Below are 23,310 nucleotides of genomic sequence, written 5' to 3'. Positions count from 1 at the left end.
GTTTGAGCGGTAACATTTTGGTGTCGTTGCCAGGGATACGAAAAGTGTGTTGTTCCCCATACGACTTATTGACATATTATTATTTGTGACTCCATTGGAAGAACAAAGCCCTAGTTCTTCACCGAGCTTGAAAGTTAATGTTTGTAGGGTGATGCAAGCATCTATCAAGGCACTTTAATGCACCATGGTGACTCCATTTTAATCCTAATATGCAAAATCATAGAAAATGGAGATTCGTCTTGGTCCTACATTTGCAAAACTCAATGACCAAGAGACCTAGGAGTTGCAAAAGAATGTGGGTGAATATGCAAAATCTTATCAAAATATATTGGAAGGTATGGATATGGAATTCATGCTCAGGTTTTATAGGTCGCAACAAGCGCAACTCGACACAGTGAGGTGTGCCTATGAAAAGGATCCTAGTCGTCTCCTTGACCTTACTCACATAACCTGTGCTTTGAATATTCTGGATAACCTTATCAATGACAAATATTATAAACAAGTACAAAGTCCTACAAAGGGTAATCAATTGGATGGTCAAGATGACATTGAAGAAAGCTCAAGTGTAAGCAAGGATGATGAGCAAATAGAATTGGAAGACAATGGTAATAAGAAGGAAAACATCTCCTCCGATGATGACGAAGAGTTGGATCCTGTAAGCCTCCAAATCAAGCAAGAAAAAATGGATGAATGTAGGTCATGCAGGTAGTTAGTATGGAAATGTAACTCTAATGAAGTATTCTTCCATTTGCACGAAGAAGAGGTGAAGCTTCATAAGGTGAAATGTGAATATCAAGAGAACCCCACTAATGCTCTTCTCCTAGAAGCATACTACCAAAATCATGTAACAAATACCTTAGCTATTGTTCTTCAAAAGAAGAGGGAAGAAGAGAAGTCCCACTTGTCAACTAACCAAGATGAAGATACCCTTGAGGATCTAGCTGATGAGCAAGAAGACAAGTCCTTATTGGGTCCACATGATGAATAGGATGATTTCGAAAACACGTGTATTGGGGATGATGAGGTTATGGAAAGTAAATTTGAGGCTGACCTTACTTTTCTCAAGGATATTATTACCACTCAAAGTAGCAGGCGACCTAAAAGGGGTTCCTAAGGGAGCCATTGCTAGGTTAAGGGAAACGGTGGAGGCTTGAGAAAATACCTAGTCCAAGGAACCCCTGCTGCAGCAAATCTGAATCTACTTCGCCTACTTGATTTTTTTTAAAATTACATTCGTCAAGTTATTCTTCTAAACACTGAAGCAAATGACTTCTGCAGTCTACACTAATTAAAAATTTGATCTCATGAAACAGAAAACAAAGCAAAGAACAAGATACATACGACACACTTATTTTTGGACACAATATTCCCCGAAAAAACCCAATGCAGGCAAACTATTGCAACAGTTCTGAGGGTTTTATTATTATTGTGTCAACTTTCCTAGCTGTTCTGGCAGTTCCCGACAGTTCCGACTTTTGCCCTTTGCGTCAACTTTCTTGGCTGTTTTGACAGTTCCTGGCAATTTCGGTTGTTCCCGGCAGTTCCTGGCAATTCCAACAGTTTCAGCTGTTCCAACAGTTTTGGATTCTGCGTGACAGGCATCTTTTCTGCGTCAACTCTCTCAACTATTGCACTGCTTCTCTGCAAGCTCTCTCCGCCTCTTTGTTCTGTATTTTCCGGAAAGTCCTTCTCCCGGATTCTCTCTGCCCCTCAGCTGCAAGATCTCCCCAATCGATTTTCCTCTTGAGAACTTCTCACCTCAGAAAATCGATTTCCTCAATCTCTCTGTGTGTTTTCCAAATGAACCCCAAGCCTCCATTTTATACTTTTCCTGTTGAGTCTTCAACGGCCGAGATTAAGTCTCTAATCAACGGCTAAGATTAAAACATGACTTGATCCGGCTTCTAGATCATTCTCACCCATATTTTGATCTATACCCATTAATATTTTAATTTCCCTAAGTTTAGACCTAGGAACTACATTAAAAATATTAATTATTTTAATAAAATACAATCCGGGTGGAATTTCACCAAACGGTTTTTGGGTTCTTTAGAACTCATGTGCCTTAGCCTTTCGACCAATTTTCAAGGCTAGAGCACTTCCGATGTTACCAAAAACTAACATAGTCCACTGTCACCACAGCCAAGTCTCCCTGCTCTTTACGGACTTTCACCGATGGGAGGAGTCTCGTTAGTGTAGGGATCACTTGTAAAGTATATGTCAACGGATATGTGGAAAGTGACCCTGGAAACCCTTTCCAAAGGATGGAGTGAACAATGGAACTTGCTTGCTCTTTAAGCAAGGGACTTGGTCCTCCAGGCGTAAGGGGTGAGGATTGGAGGGTTGAGGGAGAAGTTATAGGCTTATAGACAAGGTTCTCAATCCATATAATCTTTGGGAAATTTGGATTCCCAAATGGTCCTTGACAAATAATCTTTATTGAGAAGTGGGACCACACGGGGCCAAGTGGATCCAACTTAGGCTCGGGGATGGAATGCAACAACCAATGATGTTCCTATTCTGGAAAAAGGTGAAGGGAAAGGACAAACAAGAATATTTACTTCAAAAGGTTGAATCGATCTTGTTGAGGTCTAGCCTTGGGGATGCCCTGGAAAAATTCGATCATAGAGCTAGGGCTTGGGAGTGGGAGGGGACCCACCAGTGTAGTAGCCTGTAGAAGATCGAATTTTTTCCTTGGGTCAATTCCCGAGAAATTGATGCCCTAGGTGACCTTTGAGGGCTAGACCTGGGAAAAAGTGGTAAAAGGTGAAAAAGGTGAAGGAGATGACCACCCTTTTTAGGGATCAGTGCCTAATTCACTTGGGGATATGGAGTCAAGGATGATGATGAGTAAGAACTTGGTTTCTTGATCAAGGAGGCCTAGAAAGTCAGCTTCATCCAATGTTGAGAGAAAGAAAAGAAAAGTGACCTTCAAGCATTTATACTTCAAAGAAAATGATGCAAGCTTATCGAGACAAATAATCTCTAGGACATTTCGTTGATATAACATTGCCCCATACATTAACTTAGCTAAAGTATGCCTAATTCCACATTTCAATTATGCAACAACTAGCCCTAATTTTAGTAGTATGCAACAACAAAAATAACAACGTTAAAATTTACTTACAACGTTATAGAGTATATCCAACCAGCATTTCGTTTGCAAGACAAAGCTCCAAGACAAGAAAAATAGCCCAAATCCATACATCAAAATTCATCCATCTCCAAAAATATCCTCCAGGGAAAAAATGTGAAGTTCTCTATGATTAGAGAGATCCCAAGTCAAGTAATGATCCAAATGAATGTATCTAACATCAATATATAGCCTCCTAAGGAGTTCGAATTAGCCTATGGGCCTACACTAGTCCCTAATGATAAAATAATGTGCAAATAAAACCCTTATTGGTGACAAGCCACCAAACTAACTCACAAGTGGAAAAATACGCCTAACAAGGGGCCAAATAATAATATGTACATGTCATGGGGCCCTCCAAAGGCCTAATAATGTCCTGAAGTGCCATACTGAGGAATAAATTCCTCAGAATACAATGGACAAGGGGGTGGTCTCTTATTCTCCAAGTAGTAGACCTGTGGTGCTCCCAGTGAGTCTGAGGGCACATAACTGACCCCGTGGGTCTCCATATGAATCGGAGATGCCTGTCAATCCTCTACAAGGGTCCGAGTGGTGGAATGAACGTTTTCATGACGTCGTACAAGTCCTGGGACACCTGCCAAGAGTGTGGGGATCCTATGGAGGCCTGCTGGGCATAATGTACCAAGCATATCACCATCATCCCAAAAATGGAAGACTAGTAGCCTCTAAGCATTGATGAAGATCCATGGAGTGTTGTCTGCTGCTGTGGAGGCCAATGGCTCTCTATGCACACCCTATATGTGTTAATGTATTAGGGTCTCGTATAGGGAGACCAAACCCAAATGGAAACCCCCTGTAATTCTGCATAAGATCCAATGTGTTCCCTAGGCTTCCAGTACAACAAGTCACTAAAAATAATCGTGTAAAAGAGTTTACAAACCATGGATAACAAATTGGGCACTTCATAATGGCATGCCCTTCCGTAATGGGCTTTGACATGTGCTAGTGTCTCCAAGCTCCAAAGGGGGTTAACCAAGTACCTTATTAGATGGTTTCAACCCTTAAAGGGGATAGTATGTCCAAGGTACATCCCTCTAATGGGGATGGCAAGTGATACATAAGTGGAATGGAGTAGGGAATGAGAAGGGCAATCCTGGGCCACATATTGGGGCATAGGGGTAGTTGGATGAGGGGAAACCCACACCTGAGTATGTAATGTGTAGGGGGAGCAATCATGGTACGTGAGGTGCGCCGGCCTTGATTTTTCCACCCTTCTTTAAATGCCTTTTGCCTTTTATGAATTTTTTTGAATTAACTGCTCGAGGCTCAAAGGACAAGAGCAGGATGTGTAAGATATAGCAGTGATTACCCATTTTTAGGTAGGGTGGTTCATTGCCCTCCAGGGGATGGGACAATCATGGGTTCCTGAATGATAAAGAAGGCTCATCTAGGGCCTATGGAACTAGGGTGATGACCATCGATTGGGGTAGAGATCATGTATTGGCTTTTACCCACATGCTAATTATTTTGTCCCAGCCATCTTTTGCATCTTTTTGTACAATTTACTGTTAAATGTAGCCTATTATGTTTTTTTCTTTTTCTTTTAGTTGCTTCAACCTCCAGGGCATCACTCCAGTCCTAACCCAAGGTGGGGCCAAGGGGATAGGGAGATTGGTGCTATGTGGATCCAGAATGGAAATGTGGACTCGGACGGGAGAAATGATGAATGGGGTATTGTGAGTGGAAAGGGAGTAATATATGTGGATAAAGGAGCGGGACCACACACCCAAAGTCGGGGTTTCACAAGTAGTAACACCCTAGAACCAAATGGTCAATAAAGGATATCCCATGGGACTAAGATCCAAGGGTAGCATCCAAAAGAGATCGAGGGGACAAGAGCACAAACTAAGCCCACCCTTTCTGTCAAATCCCCCCATCAATCCATACCCAGAAGTATCCATGATAAGTAAACCCAATACTCAATTACCAAATGACAAGACATGCCTTTAGATTTAAGAGGCCCACCTTCAAACATACGATCAATACAGGTGGGTGAGGGACCACTTGGCTGGCTCAGGGGGCAGAGAAATGGCACAACGAGCTAGTAGGAGGCTACAAGGGATTGCTAGCTGAGGTTGATCATGGAGGAAAACTTCTCCTAAGAATATCACCCACGAAGTGGTGGGTAACATCTGGCTCAACCTAGGACGTGATCTCTCGAAAAGTGGACAAGGCTGCTCGATCGGGAGGTCGTGAGAACTCCAATCTCTTGGCCATCGTAGACCTGTTATCTACACATGTCAAAGATCAACGCCACGGGGCAGCATGTTTTTCATGTTGATTTTGGGTAGCATCGGATGTTATATAGCTTCGAAATTTTGTGGAGGGGCTAATATTCATGATATCTCCAAAACCCATAAATCGTTTGGAGAAATTCCACCCGAAAGATGAGTTATTAAAATAATTAATATTTTTAATAGGGTTCCTAAGTCTAAACTTAGGAAAATAAAAATATTAATGGGTATTAATAAAGCCCATTAATCTATACCAATTAATCTATTAGTCTCAGAAGAGTGGCAAGTCTTTGTCCAGAGCATCTTGGGCAGGGCAGCTTTTGTTATAGCTCTGATACCACTTGTTATAGATCTAACCCGGAAATATTATAGATCTGATATGAAAATATAAGATAATGCAAATAAACCCAAAAATAATATGAAATGATTCTTTATTGATATCAAACCCTTAAGGTAGGGCAACACCATACATTCACTCCTTAAGGAAGGAGAACACTCCACAAGCCATATGCCTATTCATACAATAATCCTTGACACTCTTGATGTGGAGTCTCTAGCCTCTATATAGGCCTCATACATACAATACCATGGGTCATTACCATGGTTCCCTCATACCATCAAACTAATACCATGGGCCCATTATATTATTACTAACTACTTGTGGTCCCTTACATGATATGGGTTAACCACCTTATTTATTACTATGGCCCATCCCATTATTACATTATTACCTTGGGTACCTCCCTTGGTACCCCATATTATCATCCCTAGATATATAACATTCCACCCCCCTTAACATGCTTCGTCCCCGAAACATGGGAAGAACACAAATAATAAGATCTACTCAAAAGAGTAGTCCATTGGTACTATGCACGTGCATCTAGCCATCCAAGAGAGAGGTGAACCCTTGGTCTCGCTGGTGCCTCGCTCGCTTGAGATGGAAGTTGACCGTGGTAGCTCTTCTGTGTGGATGTGTAGTAGGTGGATCTTCGCTCCTCTCTGTCTGTCATGCGGGGCTTGTTGTCCATGTGGCTAATTGGTTATCATCTTGATGGTTGTCTTGCGGGGTGATGTGGGTGATGATATGTTGAAGTTTTAACCCACGGTGTCTTTTTCTTTAATTCACCCTGTTGTGGTGCCTATCGTGGTGTCTTCTTTTCCAATATGACTTCAACCACTGAGCCCTCATCTAATGTACCTGTAACCTTTTCTGCTTCAGCCTCTGTTTGTGTTTGATTGTTGATCATCAAAAGCTCATCATCTGATATGTCAGTCTCTGGAACATCTTCTGCTTCAGCCTCCATGTACTCTACCTGTTTATTGATGGAAATATCCTGTAATGTAATTTTCTTCCTTTTATACCAGAGCTTCAGGAAATTCTTCTGCACATTAGAATTGATAGTACCCACTGATTCCATCCAAGGGTATCCCAAAACAACATCCATGTTATCCATATCTGAAGCATAAAAATCACCATGCAACACATACTTATCCATAGAAAGCTTCAAATCCTTATAAATTTGAACATCCTCATCATCAACCTGTGTATTTTCAATGTGTTTTGCTGGAACTTGCAATTTTTTTGCCAAGTTGACATTTATGAGATTTTGCTTGCAACTCGGATTTATAGACACAATGATTTTCTCCTTCTGAATCAATCCATGAACCTCCAATAAGGAGATACCAACTGAAAATAACCCTTTTGGTTCCTTGGTTTCCTTCTTTCCTGTAAAAATAAAATCTTTGCTAGGATGTGTGTTTGTCTGTGTGAGCTTATCCACAAGATTAGTTTTACGGTCAAAGTGGTCCATAAGAGCTTTTGTGAATATGTCCCAAGTCAAGGGCCTTCGATAGTAACGTTGATGCCATTGCCACCATTGTCGTCTTTCATTGTCCAAGTACATTGTTCCCACACTCAGCTGAGTCTCATCATCCATGATGTAATGCAATCTAAAAAATTTCTCCATTCGTGCTAGCCATTTGGCTAGATGAGAGCCATCAAATTTATACAAGTCCCTCAAATTCTGATCTGGGCCTGCCATCACAAAAAAAATTGGCGAAAATTTGAAATGGTCACAATTCCGTCAATATTGCTCAGAATCTCTATTATAACCTGTTTTTGGAAATGGAACAACCATTCTGCATCTGCCCATATGATAGAAATCCTAATCCAGGCACTAGAATTTCAGATCTGCGCTGCTACTCTCCCGCCGTCACCAAAATTTCTAAAAAAAAAAGGTTGATTTTAAATCAGCGATATCTTCCTCATCCGAACTCCGATTCGACTGATTTTTTTTTTAAATTGAGTATTTTTTCACAAAGAATCCAGATCTACAATTAAATTTTGCAGATCTTGCACCAAGACGTCCAGATCTGCGCCGCAAATTTGCTGCCCCGAAAAATTGTCTGCAACCCCACTGATTTTTAAATCAGCGATATCTCCTTCATCTGGACTTCGATTCGACCGATTATTTTTTAAAATTGGGTATTTTTCACATAGAATCTAGATATATAATTATATTTTGAAGATCTTACACCAAAACGTACAGATCTGATCAACAAACTCGCCGCCCCCGAAATCCTGCCAAAAAAAAAAAATTCTCCACTTTTTTGCCCAAGAAAATGCTCTGATACCATTTGTTATAGATCTGATCCAAAAATATTATAGATATGATATGAAAGTATAAGACAATGCAAATAAACCCAGAAATAATATGAAATGATTCTTTATTGATCAAACCCTTAAGGTAGGGCAACACCATACATTCACTCCTTAAGGAAGGAGAACACTCCACAAGCCATATGTCTATTCATACAATAATCCTTGACACAATTCCTTGACTATCTTCCATGTGGAGTCTCTAGCCTCTATATAGGCCTCATATATACAATACCATGGATCATTACCATGGTTCCCTCATACCATCGACTAATACCATGGGCCCATTACATTATTACTAACTACTTGTGGTCCCTTACATGATATGGGTTAACCACCTTATTTATTACTATGGCCCATCCCATTATTACATTATTACCTTGGGTACCCCCCTTGGTACCCCATATTATCCCCCCTAGGTATATAACAGCTTTGTCAGACTGGGATAGTATGTGGGTAGCTCTCAAGGAGGAAGAGTTGAGGATAGATCTAGTCAAGTGCAATCTTGACGGAAGCAGTAGTAGTGGGTCGAAGCCCAAGGAGGAGGAAGAAAATGCAACCCTTGTATCCAAGGGGCAGCAGGAACAACAAGGGCGGAAGAAGGACGTCTCGAAGATCAAATGCTTCAAGTGTGGTGAAATGGATCATTACGCAACACAGTGTCCTCTCAAGAAGAAGGACAAAAGTGAGAAGCATGATCCGAAGGTTGCACCCGCGAAGATCGAGGATGAGGAGTTTGCCACGACAGTCGAGATACCTCCAGTAGGGAGGTGCATTGATTTGGTGCTGTAGTTCAAAAGCGCTACAGATGGGCAGGATCCTTCAGGAGTCCACCTCTCGGATCAATACCTTTCTATGGGAGCCCAGATCAGTAGTAGCAGGATGGACTAAGTGTCAGTTGGTGCAGAGGAGTGTTGGAGCAACAAATGTGGTGGCTAGAACGCCAAGTTTGAGAAACGCAGTGCAGAGTTGCAGCAATGCAGGGAGACACAGTGCAGTAGCAGCAACAGCGCAGTGGCTTCAAAGGGATAGCGTGGGACTAGCAACATTCCGATCTTTAGCATCGAGATGCATCTATGTTGAACACTTGTTCAATAATTTGGGATGTTTCTCCGTTGCTAATGTAGTAGCAGCAGCAGTTTGCAGTGCAGGAGCAGTTGGCAGTGCCAGTGCCAGTAGTAGCACGGATGCAGAAATTCAGAGAGAGTTGTAGTATGGACGCAATGTTGACAGTGGCAGCGTCAGCAGCAACGCAGTAGTTGTTTGATAGCATGTCAAATATCAGCAACATAGAGGACTATGATATGAAGTCAGGGTGATGCTTCAGTTGAATGCATTGTTAGAGCACATTCCTCGCTAAGGAGTGTTGATTTCTGGTAGCATCGGATGTGCTCTAAGTCTCAAATTTTGCAGGGAGAATTGGGCACATGTATTCCAAAGAACCCAGAAAGTGTTTTGGGAAATTTCACCCGAAGACGGTTTTATTAAAATAATTACTTTTTTTTAATGGGAACCTAAGTCTAAACTTAGGAAATTAAAATAATTAATGGGTATTAATCTAACTGTGGGTGTAAATTCTAGAATAAGACGGAGATCAAGTAGAAATGATCTTAGCCATTGATTAGCTTCTAATCTGGGTCGTTGAATGTCAACGAGAAGATTATTTAAGGAGGCTTGAGGGTCATTTGGAGGACACATAAAGAGTTGATCAGTCAAATCAAATTGCTGAAGTTAGAGGCAACATAGTGATTTTGTAGGGATCGCGCAGAGGGGCGGAGAGAGTTTTGGTTGGAGAATCCTCTCCGGGGCAAGAATACTCAGCAAAGAGGCAGAGAGACAGACTGAGGAGGCAGCGCAGTACCCAGAGAGCGTGACGCAGAGCCACGAAGGGCTCACACAGAGCAGCGCAGAGCCTTCACACAGAAGTCCGAGATTTGTTGTGGGTTTGACGTTCTGAGCCGAGAGGGATGGAGTCAGCTTCTGAGGGAAAATAGATTTAGCAAGAGGTGATGCAAGCCCACGCAGTGACTACGTAGGGGCAGCGCAGAAGAAGCCAAGGACTCGTTGGTTCAGCTGTCGGATCAGCTGAGACTTGCAATGTAGAGTGAGGTAATCTCACTAATTTCTTCTGTCGAGAAATATTCTTTGTACTGGATTGTCTGCAAGGCATCCAAAGTTTGTATTCAAGAATAAATTCTGCTTAATAATAAAAACTCTCAGATCTGTTGTATCGGTTTTCCCGCATTGGGTTTTTCCGAGGACATTTGTCCAAAAATAACTGTCATTTGTGTTGTATCGATTTTCCCGCATTGGGTTTTTCGGGTCATCTGCCAAGTGCATGGTATAACTGTGGGGTTGGCTGGGAAAAGGTGAACCAAACACATCTTCCTCGTCTAATAGGTAAATCTTGAGCAATCTGTGAACATATCTGGGTATCCATGCAATTTTGTCTACTATTGTGGAGGACCATGGCTCTCAACACACACCCTACATGTGCCAACGTAGCCCTCTGGAGGATTAGGACCCCATATAGAGAGACCAAACCTAAAATGGAGACCACCTGCAATCATGCATAAGATCTAATACGTCCCTAGTCTTCCAGTACAACAAGTCATCAAGGAAATTGAGTAACAAAGCTTACAAACCATGGACCACAAGTGGGGACTTCATAATGGCTTGCCCTTCCATGATGGCCTTTGGCATGTGCTAATGTCTCCAAGCTCCAAATAGGGTTAACCAAGTATCCCATTAAGTGGTTTCTACTTCTAAAGGGGATAATATGTCCAAGGTACATCCTTTAAAAGGTGGTGTCATGTGGTAAAGAGATGAATGAAGTAGGGAATGAAAAGGGACAGGCCTAAGCCACATGTTGGGGTACAAGGGTAGTTAGTAAAAAGGAAACCCACACTTGGGTATATAATGTATCGAAGCGAGCAATCGTGGTACATGAGGTGCCCCAGCCTTGATTTTTCCACCCTTCTTTATATACATTTTTCCTTTTATGATTTTTCTTTAATTAAATGCTCGGGGCTCAAGGGGTAAGAGCATGATGTGTAAAATATAGCAACGGATACCCGCTTTTAAGGCAAGGTGGTTCATTACCCACTAGGGGTTGGGACAATCATGGGTTCCTATATGATGAAGGAGGCTCATAGAACCTATAAGAACCAAGGTGATGGCCATGATGATGGGGTAGAGGTCATGTATTGGCTTTTTCCCACGTGCTAAATGTGTTTGTCCTGACCATCTTTTGTATTTTGTGGTACATTTCCTGTTGAGTGTGGCAATTTTGCTTTTACTTTTTCTTTTTTTGCTGAATCAATCTCCGGGACATCATTCCAGACACAACCCAACATGGTAAATATTAGGGGCGAATTATAGCCCAAAGGCGAAATTTGAGGATTTTTACATTTTACGAGGGCAAATTTTTTATTAAAAACCCTTTTCATATAGTTAGCCCCAATTTTACTTAAAAAATAATTAATTTTTTAATTTTAACCCAAAATAAAAAAATGGGTGGATAAACTAACCGAACCTTCATTTGCCCCAATTCAGTGATTTTGGGAAATCGTATTCCCTTAAAATCGTTGAACTTTGATATTTGCCCCTGGTTTGGGAGATTAAAATGATTTAATACCTTACATTGTGCGCAATTTTTTTTAATACCATGGGCCAATACCACATGCCCAAAAACCATCTCTCATTTCACAATCAAAATATTTATAAATATTTTATTTGAATTTAATTTTATAACATTTTTTAATTAAATCTAAAAGCAAAAATATTATAATTACTTTTAAGATATATCTAAATCCCTTATCACATTCAAATATATGGGATATAAATAATAGTTATAAATTAAGATCCATTTTACCATATAAGTAAGTCTAATAATTTTGTAACCATATTTAAACTTTATTTTTTTTTTCTACGTAAAACTGCACTAATTTATATTACAAAAATCAAAATTACATCCAAAATTACAAAGGGCCGAAGCCTTGCATCTCTGAAGAGAATTTCCCAAGATAGACCAATCTAAGCAGCAGGCAAAAAGGACCTGTTTCTTTCCTCCAACATAACCAGCATATTATCGACACAACGGGCGTTTGAGCCAACACAGCGGACTTATGACTTGACACGATGAACACATAACTGAACACATTTGACACGTAAACTAGCACAGTGGACACGCAATCCTTCGCGACAGACATTGACTTCATACCAAACAAACAAACGCAGAAAACAGAAGGAAATGGATGGAGAGCAGCATTCCTGGCTATGGGGACAGCGGCTTCAGAACTAATCCTCATCAGTGAGGTAGGGCTCATCCGTTGCCAAGCCCTTGAGTTTCTTATCATCCTCTGCATCTTGGCGCGTCAGTTTCGGAACTGGCTCACTGGGTCCAGCTTCGTCTACTTGCATGGGTCGCCTCATATCCACTCTGGGAACCTGCATATCCACCCTTGAAACTGTCAGATTGTCCCCAGGCCTCCGGAGGTCGCTGCAGTGCTCCACAGTGACTGAAACAATGAGTGTGTTGTTCTCCAGCGTACAGGGGATGCGATATCTGACTGCTGGATGCTCCCTGTGTCCACAGTCCAGAATTTCACCCCTCTCTCGCTCAATGTTATGGCTAACAGTGCCGCTCAGGCTTCTGTTCTGCCCAGAAGAATTGTCCACAGAGGCGGTGGGTGAAGCAGCGGGCCTCTGAGAAGCAGGGCGACCCCTTGTTCCCCCACGACGACTGCCCAACCTGAGTCTTTCAATCGGCATCCCACAACGTCCTTCCTTAACTGAATTCCCTGAGGAGAGCTTACACTTTGCCAGAGATTGCTAAAACCGCTTGGAAGAATGCAGGAAAGTATCATGGAGTCCGAATTTATTGATCGCCATATGCTTTGTCCTGAGCTGCGCATTGAATGGCGCCTGGACCGTAATGGAAATCCCAAGAAAAATCCCCTCTGCCATGAATGTCACTTGAGCCGAACTAAGCCTCCCCATGGCTTCCACCCTTGGCGCCTGAACCGGAATGGATTTCCCAAGAAAAAACCTCTCCGCAATGAATATCGCGTGAGCTGAACTGATCCTCCCTGTGGTTATACCCGTCCTCACATTTATTACCTCGACACTTTGATGGATGGTGGCTTGTCCGGGCTGTCAGCTGCCCATGTGACAAGCCACCTGCCGTTCATCCACTATAAACACCCGCATCCGGGGAACCATATTTAAACTTTATTAATAAGCACATAAAAATTTAATACTTATAATATAACAACTTTTTTAACCATGGATATTCACCCCCACTTTACCATGGACATTATTAAGTTGTGAACATGCTTTGTTACAATACCATGACTTATCAATACCACATGCCCAAAAACCATCTCTGATTTTATAATCAAAATATTTTATAGTTTTTTTTAATTTAATGTTATTACATTTTTGGTATGGAAAAGATATTGTAATGTCATGTTATGTTATCTAAACATTATGACTCAATTAAATTTAAAAAAAAATGATTAATTGATTAATTAGTTAATTAAAAATTAAAATATTTTGACTCAATGAAATTACATAAAAATAGAAATTACATTAAAAAAATAAAATTTATAATTAAACAAACCTAGATCCATTTTAACTTTGGATCTATCTAGAGATTTGATAATTAATAACCCTATGTTAAAATGAAAAGTCTACGTTATTATTTTATGTAAAAATTTTAGGTTATTATTTTTTTTAATCAATTTTTGTTGAGTAAAAGCAAATTTGAAATAAAAATAAAAATAACTCTGTAAAAATGAAAATTCTACATTATTATTTTTTTATTATATCAAGAGATATCGTTTTGTCCATCACTGGTTTTTGAGCTCAAGGTTTATAAGAACCCATGGTATTCATGTGGAATATAGTCTATTTAAAGGGGGGAATTATACCATCCTAAATCCATCTTCTCATTCTCCCTCTTTCTCTCTCTCCCCCTCAATTTTGATTCACATTTCGCATTAGCCTTAACTGTCGATCTCTCAAGATTTGTTGATCTCTCAAGCTTAGAGAGGGATGGATCTTGGCTCGTGTATATCTAAAGAGAGGTATGCTATGAATTCTTAAAGTACTATACTTGGATCTCCAAAATGTAAGATTTTTTTACATAGGGATATCTTAAAGTAGTATACTTGGATTTGCAAAATGTAATATTTTTTTTACATAGGGATATCATTTACTTTTGATTATGGTCTTGCCTATTAAGTGCCCATATTCTGGTTTTGATGAGTTTTGATTATGGTTTTGATCAGGTGCAACGTCTATGACCCTTTCATATTAAGTGTCTATATTCTTGTTTTGATCAGGTGAAGCATCTATGACCCTTGTCTATTAAGTGCCCATATTCTAGCTATCATTTGGGAGGTTTTTTTTATTGCATCCAAGGATGTTGTCTTGTTTTGTGAAGTTACCAGTGGTTTTTGAGCTCCAGGTTTATGAGAACCCATGGTATTTCACATGATATTCATGTGGAATATAGTCTTTTTAAAGGGGGAATTAAACTAGCCTAGATCCATCTTCTCCCTTTTCCTCTTCCTATGCGTCGAAACCATTAGTTTTGATTCTCATTTTCCACTCGCTAGGTTTTGATTCTCATAAACTAGTCTAGATCCATTTTCTCCTTCTTCCTCTGGGTATCCCTCGAAACCCTCGGTTTTGATTCTCATTTCCCACTCACTAGGTTTTGATTCTCATTTCCCATTCACCTTAACTAAGGATGGATCTAGGTTGGTGTGTATCAAAAGAGAGGTATATTGTGAATTCTTAAAGTAGTATACTTTGATTTGCAAAATGTAAGGTTTTTTTCTATAAGGATATGGTTTACTTTTGATTATGGTTTTGATCACGTGAAGCATCAATGACCCTTGCCTATTAAGTTCCCATATTCTACATATCACTTGGGAGGTTTGCATAGGTTGATCATGATTGTGAAACCCTATTCCAAAACAAAGACATCTATCCACTTAAGTAATCTTTTTTTTTCATTTTAAATAAAAATAAAAATCAATAATATGAAAAATATCAATTATGGGGCTGAAATAAAGCTAGAAGCACTAGTAGTTGTTGGGAGATTTCAAGTTTTCTAATATCATGAGAAACATGTTTTTTTTGTTGCTTTATATTTTATAGTTTGTGTACAGTAAAATATGGTATATTAACAACTTAATCACTTTCTATCTTAATGGTTAATTTTTTCAAATTCATTTAAATTATAATTAATTAATTTGATATAAAAATTATTGATGAGATAATATTATATAAAGGGAAAGTGATTTGATAATTATAATTACAAGTTGTCCAAATTTGTGAGTGAATGATTATCTTCACTTTCAATTTCTGAATTGAGATATAATTAAATTTGTAATGGTTTATTTATATAATCATCACTCAAACATGATATTTTTCCACAAGGAGGTCACTCAAAAAACATAATAACAAAATATATATATTATTTAATTCCAAAACTAAAGAGGTCATTTCAAGTTACAAGGGTTTGTCTAATTTTTATATATATATATATGAAAATTAACCATCATGCAATATAATATTATGTTAGACTCCGTTAAATTAAAACATAAATTATTATTTTAATATGATAACTATAATTATTATTTTATATGTGTCCTTAGAGGTATCCTAAAGTGATGTTAGATTCTAGCTAGTTCATTTTTTATCATGTTAAGGAAACAATCATAGTACCTAAGGTGACCATGTATATTCATTTTAAAATTTACATATTTTGTAATAATTCTTATCAATATAGACAATTTTAAAACTGAAATTCACTAAGCAAAATCATAACAACACCTATCTACTAATCTCTCTCAAAACTACATCTCCCTAGACTTTTGTAATTAATATACATTTAAAAAATAAATATTCAAAACTGAAAACTAAATCTCTCCTTAGTTTCAAATGTTATATAAAATCTTTTTTAATTAGTACATATTTAAAAACTAAATATTCAAAACTTATTTTTATTCAAACCGAGCCAAGTTTTCCAATGATGGTCTAAAATCCAAAACCCTAGTAGAAAAAAAGAATCATTGCCACATGATAGGCTTTTTTGTGCTCAGATTGCTGGGAGGATGATATACTAAGATGTAAAAACTGGCAATTCAAAAAATACTGTAAGATAAAGAATAAATAAATTAATTACATTATAACATTTTTGAGTTGAATTGCAAGCCGCAACCCTCGAAATTTAACAAAACATTACTTAAATCATGATCAGGTATTTACCTGCTCGCAAATAATAAAATCTCATCTTCCTTCTTAGCTCTTGTGAATATATGTATGGCTCTACATTTTGAGGATGTCGCTTTGAAATGTTGAGCATTTTTGCAGGGCAGAAACCTCTTCTTTGACTGATGAGAGGGGTTCTTACTTATTTTCGGTTAGGGCTTTGTGTTTTGGGGTTTCATCTTGATACACAAAATTCCAAGGGAGACGCGAGCTTATTATCATTGTTTTGCTTGGCCATAGGAGTTTTAAGGCTGATTTCTATTGCAAACCTTTATGCGCTATAACCTTTCGTGCTGATTTTCACCATGTAGATTTTATTAATATGTTCTTTTAGTATGTAATGTTGGAGTTTTTATGCTTTTTAGTACTAAAAAGTTTTTGGTTTGGGAATATTGTCGATACAGTTGGGGCATACTTAATGATGGACATGGCTATACCTGTACAATTTGTTACAACAAAAAAATGGGAGAATTCTATCTCCAATACTCATATTTGTTCATATCCACCTAAAGATAGGTAGGATAAGTAAAAAACATTTCACAAAATCCATGCTCTAACATAGCTACTTGGCAACTATTTTACATACTAATTATATAACAAGATACATAGATAGATCATTCCTAATTTTTCAATAGGCCTCAAAGGAAGTACCCAAACTCAACGAGCAAGGATTGTAATCCCAATGCTTTGTTCCATTTAAATTCTTGTTCTCACATTTCTTTCCCAGATTTCCTCCCTACACTTGCATAAGTGAGAGTTCTAATGTCTACCTTTGTTACCCCTACGCTAAGGGAACATCTTCCCTCACTATCTCTAATCATTGTTCCTCCCATGGATTATTAATTTGTTGTTTCACCATTTTTCCCTTGTATTTCTTCTCAATTCTTCCATTTTCACCTTTTCTAATTTTTGCACTTATCTTCTTCATGTCAATTTTCTAAGGACTTATTGTGGCTCATTTCCCACTCCTCACTCATATATTTATATTCCAATACATGAGAAATATATTTATATTCCATATGAGTAATATACATATTTCAATCCTCGAGGGATTGCTTAGAAAACAAGGCTCATAGTCATTACAAGAAATACTCATTATGAGTCCAACACATTGTCACATGTAGGATTTCTCCCTACCACCTGCGCTAAACCTAATTGACTTTCCATGAGAAATATCTTTATATTCCATATAAGGAATATACTTGTTTTGGTTCTTGATGGATTGATTAGCAAGGCTTCAAGCCATTACAAGAAATACTCATTATGAACTTTGTTAGCCCTTTACAAAGCCTTTATTATTCAGTGAAATATTCGCCAAGATCTTACAAGATTTTATAATCCAATGAAATATTCGCCATGATTTTACAAGATAATATAATTTAGTGAGAGATTCGCCAAAAAATTTATATATACATATTATACTATTGATAAAATCACCTTCCATTTAACCTATGTGTCATGGGGATTTACACATTTATTATATATATAAATTTAGGAGGGTTCTTAAAATTTTTCCTGCAACCCAAGGTGTGGGCAAGGGGAAGGGGAGAACTAGCCTATGTGGACCCAGTGGAGGAATGTGGACCCAGGGGGGAAAAATGATGAATTGGGTTATAATGAGTGGGAAGGGGGCTATATATGTGGATGAGGGAGTGGGAGCATGCAACCAAAATTAGGGTTTCCCATGAAATACCATCCCTCAAGCCAAAAGGTCAATAAAAGAGATCTCATGAGACTAGAATCCAAGGTTAATATCCAAAAGGGATCTAGGGGACAAGAGCATAGACCTAGCCCATCATTTCCGCCAAATCCCCCCATTAATCCATGCCCAGAAATGTCCATGATAAACAAAATACAATACTCAATGACCAAATGACAAGGCATACCTTTAGGTTCAGGAGGCCCACCTTCTATAATGATCCTAAATAAGAATACATGTGATAACAAGCAGATAATCTATGCAACAATTTATAAAAACGAAATACACATTTAGCATCCACAGAAAAGCTGTAAATAGGGAACTGTTGAGCCATTTTATTAAGTTTCTTAAGGCAAAATGCAATAGATAACAAAATGGTGCACCTAGGCTTCTCTCAATGGACAAGCATGACCAAACCCAGGTGGGAAAATGTCTGAGTTGAAGGTTGCCCAACCGTTGCACCAATCTGCACTGCATTGCCCAGAAAACTGCCTCTCTACTAAAGTTCGAATGGCTAGAAAGTGCACTTATAATGCCCAGAAAATTATGTGCTTTTAACCCCGGACTCCTTGGACTAAACCCAGAAGGGATTTTGGCTAGTTTAGACTTCTGAAATTCGACCCCCATGGAGCCCCACTTCAGCTGCAGGTGCAAAACTTGGCTTGCTGGAAGCTGCTTGTCAGTCCTCCCGAAAATACCCCCAAAGTGTTGGGTTCACCCTTGCTATCTAATCTCTGACTTCCCAAATGAGTTCTTGGCCAAAATCACCTGCTCCCCATCTCCACGAAAAACTGTTGAGTGGTCTCTGCGTTGTCCCTCAGCCCAGCAATTCGAACTGCTGGAAGGTTGGCTCATGTTAAATTTAGGTATGTTCTATGCTTAGAGCAATTTATTTCAATTTTCACATATCTTTCCAAATTAACAATCACATCAACATTAGAGTAAATTGCAGATAGAACATAAACATAAATCGTAGAAGACAAGCCAAGACAAGAGGACACAAGATGTGGCACTAGCCAAGGACAAACCCCAATGTGGGGAAACCCTTGATCAATTCTTCTTATATGTTCTTCAATAGTTCAACAGAGAGAGAGAGAGATAGTACATTTACAACAGAAGTCAACACTTTTGGCTTATCTTAAATAAGAGCATAGATTATCTCTAAGTAGATGATCATGAGGTAGTTGAACTTAGTTGAAGACATGTTGCTTCAACTGATTCTCCTAGGTGACTTCATAGTGTTGCACCTTGTCATCATGTTGCACCTCACTGTGTTGGATTGTGCTACACCCATCATCACTATGCTGGACCTCATTACCATGTTGCATGAATCATAATGCTGCACCATGATTGCTTGTTGTCCTATGCAAGCACCATGTCCTTGTTGTACCACTTACCATGTTGATGTCCCTTGCAGCACCATGCTGCTGTACAAATGTCCCAATGTGCTTTTGCTGCCACATGTCATCGGTGCTATTATGCTACCTATGCATCTTGTTGTACTATCACATTAGTATGAATTCAAACTTCATGGGTCACTTTGTTGTTGTTGTTGTCCCGTTGTGCCATCATTGCACTATGCCATTGTTGTTGTCCCACTGTCATTGCTATTCCATGTTTGCCATATTGTTGTCATACTATTCCATGTATTCTGGGCAGCCTTTATCATCAACAGTCTTCACACTTTGGCATGCTGCTCCAACCCTATTTGTTAGTGCATATTGCAGTAACCTTAATGTTCTCCAATCTACCCCAAACAAACCTTGAAAGACTGTGGCTTGTTGAAGGTGAACTCCTTCCTTGCTAGGTTGCTGCCATAGGGTATATGACAGCTCTTAACAGCTCAACGCAAGCCCAGCTGTGGTGCTATGGCCTGAGGCCTAGCACAACAACAATTGGCTTTTGGTTATGCTCAACACAACAACGTTTAGCCCTTAACACTTCAGCCTTCTAACCATAGTTTGGATATCCTTCAATGAGCCCTAGAATGGTCCTTAAACTGCCTTGCTGTTAGCTGTGTCTAAGGGCTGCATTATACCTTCTATTCTCTGTGGCTAGGGCATGTTTTACTCCAACTATGGTTCCTCCAAAAGCTGCGGTTATAACCCTTCTTGTAAGACTTCGTTTAACGCAGCATTAGCCCTTCTTTGATTGCGGATAAGTGCATGGCTTGGATCCTAGTCTAGACTGCGGTTAGGGCATCATACTTATATTTAGGACAACATATATCCTCTTCTTGACTGCGGCTAGGTTACCCTTAAGACAGCATGGAGGATTAGAGCATCTCTTCATGACTGCGTCCTCTAGGTTAAGACAGCGTATATCTTCTTCTTGACTCTTGCTAGGGTTGTGCTAGGGCTGTGGCTAGGGCAGATTGTAACCCTCCTTTCCTCCTGCGTCTTAGGGCTACTTCCTCCTAGATTTCTCTCACATTAAAACCCAAAACATGTGGAGAGAAATCAAGACTGAAGTGTGTGTAAAATGACTCTCAACTTTCAAGTCATCTCCTTTTACACTAAAACATTGAGCACATGTGTGGGTTATTTGGTTGCTGGCCGACCTTGACGAATTATCCCATAACACTAATAAATTCATATCTCCATGAATACTTATCCGAATCGGATGATATTTAGATCAAATCCTACACCTCTCGATGAGAGGGATCCAAGAAAAATATTAGCTGCCATTAATAAGATGACCCACATGGAGTTTGGCCCTAGTTGCCAATTTTAACAGCTCAGCTGGCTGTAAAACCTAGCAATAATGTTGCTCTATTGCTGCTACCTCAGCTCTCTAACTCCCTGGCAAACAATTTGATCTCTACTGGCCTCTATCTCCTTCTGTGTATTCTCTGGCTTCCCAGAAATACGCACTCCCTGCTCTGCGCTGGTTAATGGTGCTATGTCACTGCCCTGGAACTCCTGAAATCCTTGTGGAACTGCCTCCCTAGGGCAGGCACGGATGGTCCCCCGAAGTAGAGGTTGAATCTCCCGCTTGAGAGACTCGTGGCTAAACAGTCGGTTGACTCAGCTAAACAGCAGAGTGAACAGTTGAGTAGTTTGTTTGCAAATGTCAAAGATGAAACCAAAATGAGAGTTGCTCCCTCCTTATAACTCCTTGGGCCTCCTTAGCCTCATGTGGGCCCCTCCATCCACCCATTCGACTTTCCCTCCAAGCTATTCGAATGGGCTAATTTGAACTCCCATGTGGGTGGCCCCCACATTCCACTAACAGCCAAATAAAGTCGGTTTGCCTCCTAAGTCCCTAAGTCAAAAGTGTGGGGTCCTCTTCCTTAGTCAAAACTATGTAAAATTGTGTAGCAACACCCTGTTACAAATGTGTTTGAGAAGGGACATGACACCTTCAAACATGCGATCATGGCAGATGGGTAAGGGACCACATAGCTTGCTCAGGTGGCGGAGAAATGGCACAATGAGCTAGTTGGTGGCTGCAAGAGGCTGTTGGCTGCTAGCTAAGGACCATCTTGGAGAAAAATTCTCCTAGGGATACCACCCACAAAATGGTGCGTAACACACCAAAAAAAAATGTGGAATGTGGACTCCATCAACATAATCAATTGTCCTAGTTTTATTTACATCAAAATGTTCATAATAACCTAAGTCACCGAACATGCTCCTAGCAGGTCACATGTCACGAATCCAATGTGTTGGACATGGATTCGTCAGGACACGAGTTTGGCATGTGTCTTGTGAACAAGACACATACTAAACTCTAGTATGAAACATGCCCTACATATGTACCAAGTTTAGGACATGTGTTCTATCAAAAAGTGGCATATGGATCTAAAAATAGTGTATTGTTTATCTTTTTTCCTCATTTCATTTTGTAGGTTGGAGCTCTATGGTGTTTTGGAGTGTAACTGAGGGTTATAGTGCAGATTTGAACTTGAAGGGATGCCAAGTGCTACACAATGGCGTATGTGCACACTAACTTCCATCTTATTTACAAGCAGAGGGAAGAGAGGTTGACGGGAAAGATAGAGGTGTCAAATGTGTTGATGATATGGGTTTGGACAACAATGTTAAGTCGGCATTAGCAACTTGGATCTTAATGAACCAGCGCTAGAGCCAATCACTTTTGCCAATGGTGATCCTCTTGAGGGGTTATCGTCCACACCAACCAATGCATTGATTGGATTGGACATAGAGAAAGAGGAGGGAGGGGGGGATGGAGGAGAGATTAGCGGAAGTGATGCTGATTTTAATGATTTTGACATGGAGGACTACTGACAGTCACAAACTTTGAGATTCTTCCATCTTTGGTTCTAATATCTACCATATTTTGTAATTGCCATTGGCATTCCCACCTATAGTAGCAGTCACTCAATATCTATTGGGATGACTTAATGAGAAAACTGTAGTATATGGTTCTAAATTCTAATTTATTGTGTGTTTGTCATTTGATCATCATTGTTGTAGTATAAGTACTAACTAGATGTATGATTGAATTTGTATCATGTAAATGTTATAGTTTCTGAATTCTAAAATAAATTAATTAATTAATTAATTAATCTTTGTCTATATTCCATTTTTAAATGTGTAATTTGTATTCTTCATATATATATATATATATATATATAAACAGTAACCTGCTTCCAGGGTCGCTATGTCATGTGTCAGACACTCGTATTTTTGTGTCCTTTGTGCCCTGTGTTATCATGTCATGTGCTTAGATCATAGCAATATACACAGATTTTGTAACCAAGATGATATGATTTATTTCATTCACCTTACTTAGATATGGAAAACAATGAATTATCATATTTAGACACTGATAGATTTGTAGAAGCAAGCCATAGACAGCCATTTGTCCTATTGTGGGGAAGTGGGCCTGTGAGGGTGGGGCCAGATCCTATCTTTGTATGCCACTTTTTGGAATGATGACAACACATTACCATGTTAAAATTCCTCTGATCGACTCACTCAACTCTATTTTCAATTAATTTTAGTACTCTACAAATAAGGGAATAATATAATTCAAAGACAATGCAATGGAAAACCACATAATAAAGGTCACATAATTCAAAACAGCAGAAACATGCACAACCAAGTCACTCATTTTATTACCTCTGGTGCAAAGGCCGTTCAGCAATGCGAAGGAACATTAGAAGCCTATCAGTTAAGCTCATAGCACCACGCAAACCTCCCCAAAGCAAAGCAGCTTTACCAAATAGCCGTAATACACCGCCTTTTTGCCCCAAATCTGCCAATACGGCAACCAACCTGTCCCCCAAAACATTAAGCACAAAAACAATTAG

At 39.3% G+C, this 23,310-nt stretch overlaps 1 protein-coding gene across 3 annotated transcripts in view; it reads right to left on the bottom strand.

The window, feature by feature from the left end:
* LOC149175652 (alpha/beta-Hydrolases superfamily protein) overlaps nt 1-23,310 on the bottom strand; it is a 229,962-nt gene that overhangs the window by 37,869 nt on the left and 168,783 nt on the right. For all 3 annotated transcript variants that reach the window (XR_016258018.1, XM_089419730.1, XM_089419731.1), the window contains exon 7: nt 23,120-23,275. Coding sequence is in view for 2 of the 3 variants with exons in the window: in XM_089419730.1 (XP_089275856.1) it covers nt 23,120-23,275 (156 nt within the window). In the remaining variant the exon portion in view is untranslated. The remainder of the gene's footprint in view (nt 1-23,119; nt 23,276-23,310) is intronic.

This window comes from Pinus tabuliformis, chromosome 4_1 (genome assembly GCF_031772625.1).
Source record: "Pinus tabuliformis cultivar Carrire ecotype Pingquan chromosome 4_1, CPIR1, whole genome shotgun sequence".
Classification (NCBI taxonomy): Eukaryota; Viridiplantae; Streptophyta; class Pinopsida; order Pinales; family Pinaceae; genus Pinus; species Pinus tabuliformis.
The sequence above is the reverse complement of the archived record's forward strand: the minus strand, read 5'-3'. Positions and strand labels throughout refer to the sequence as shown.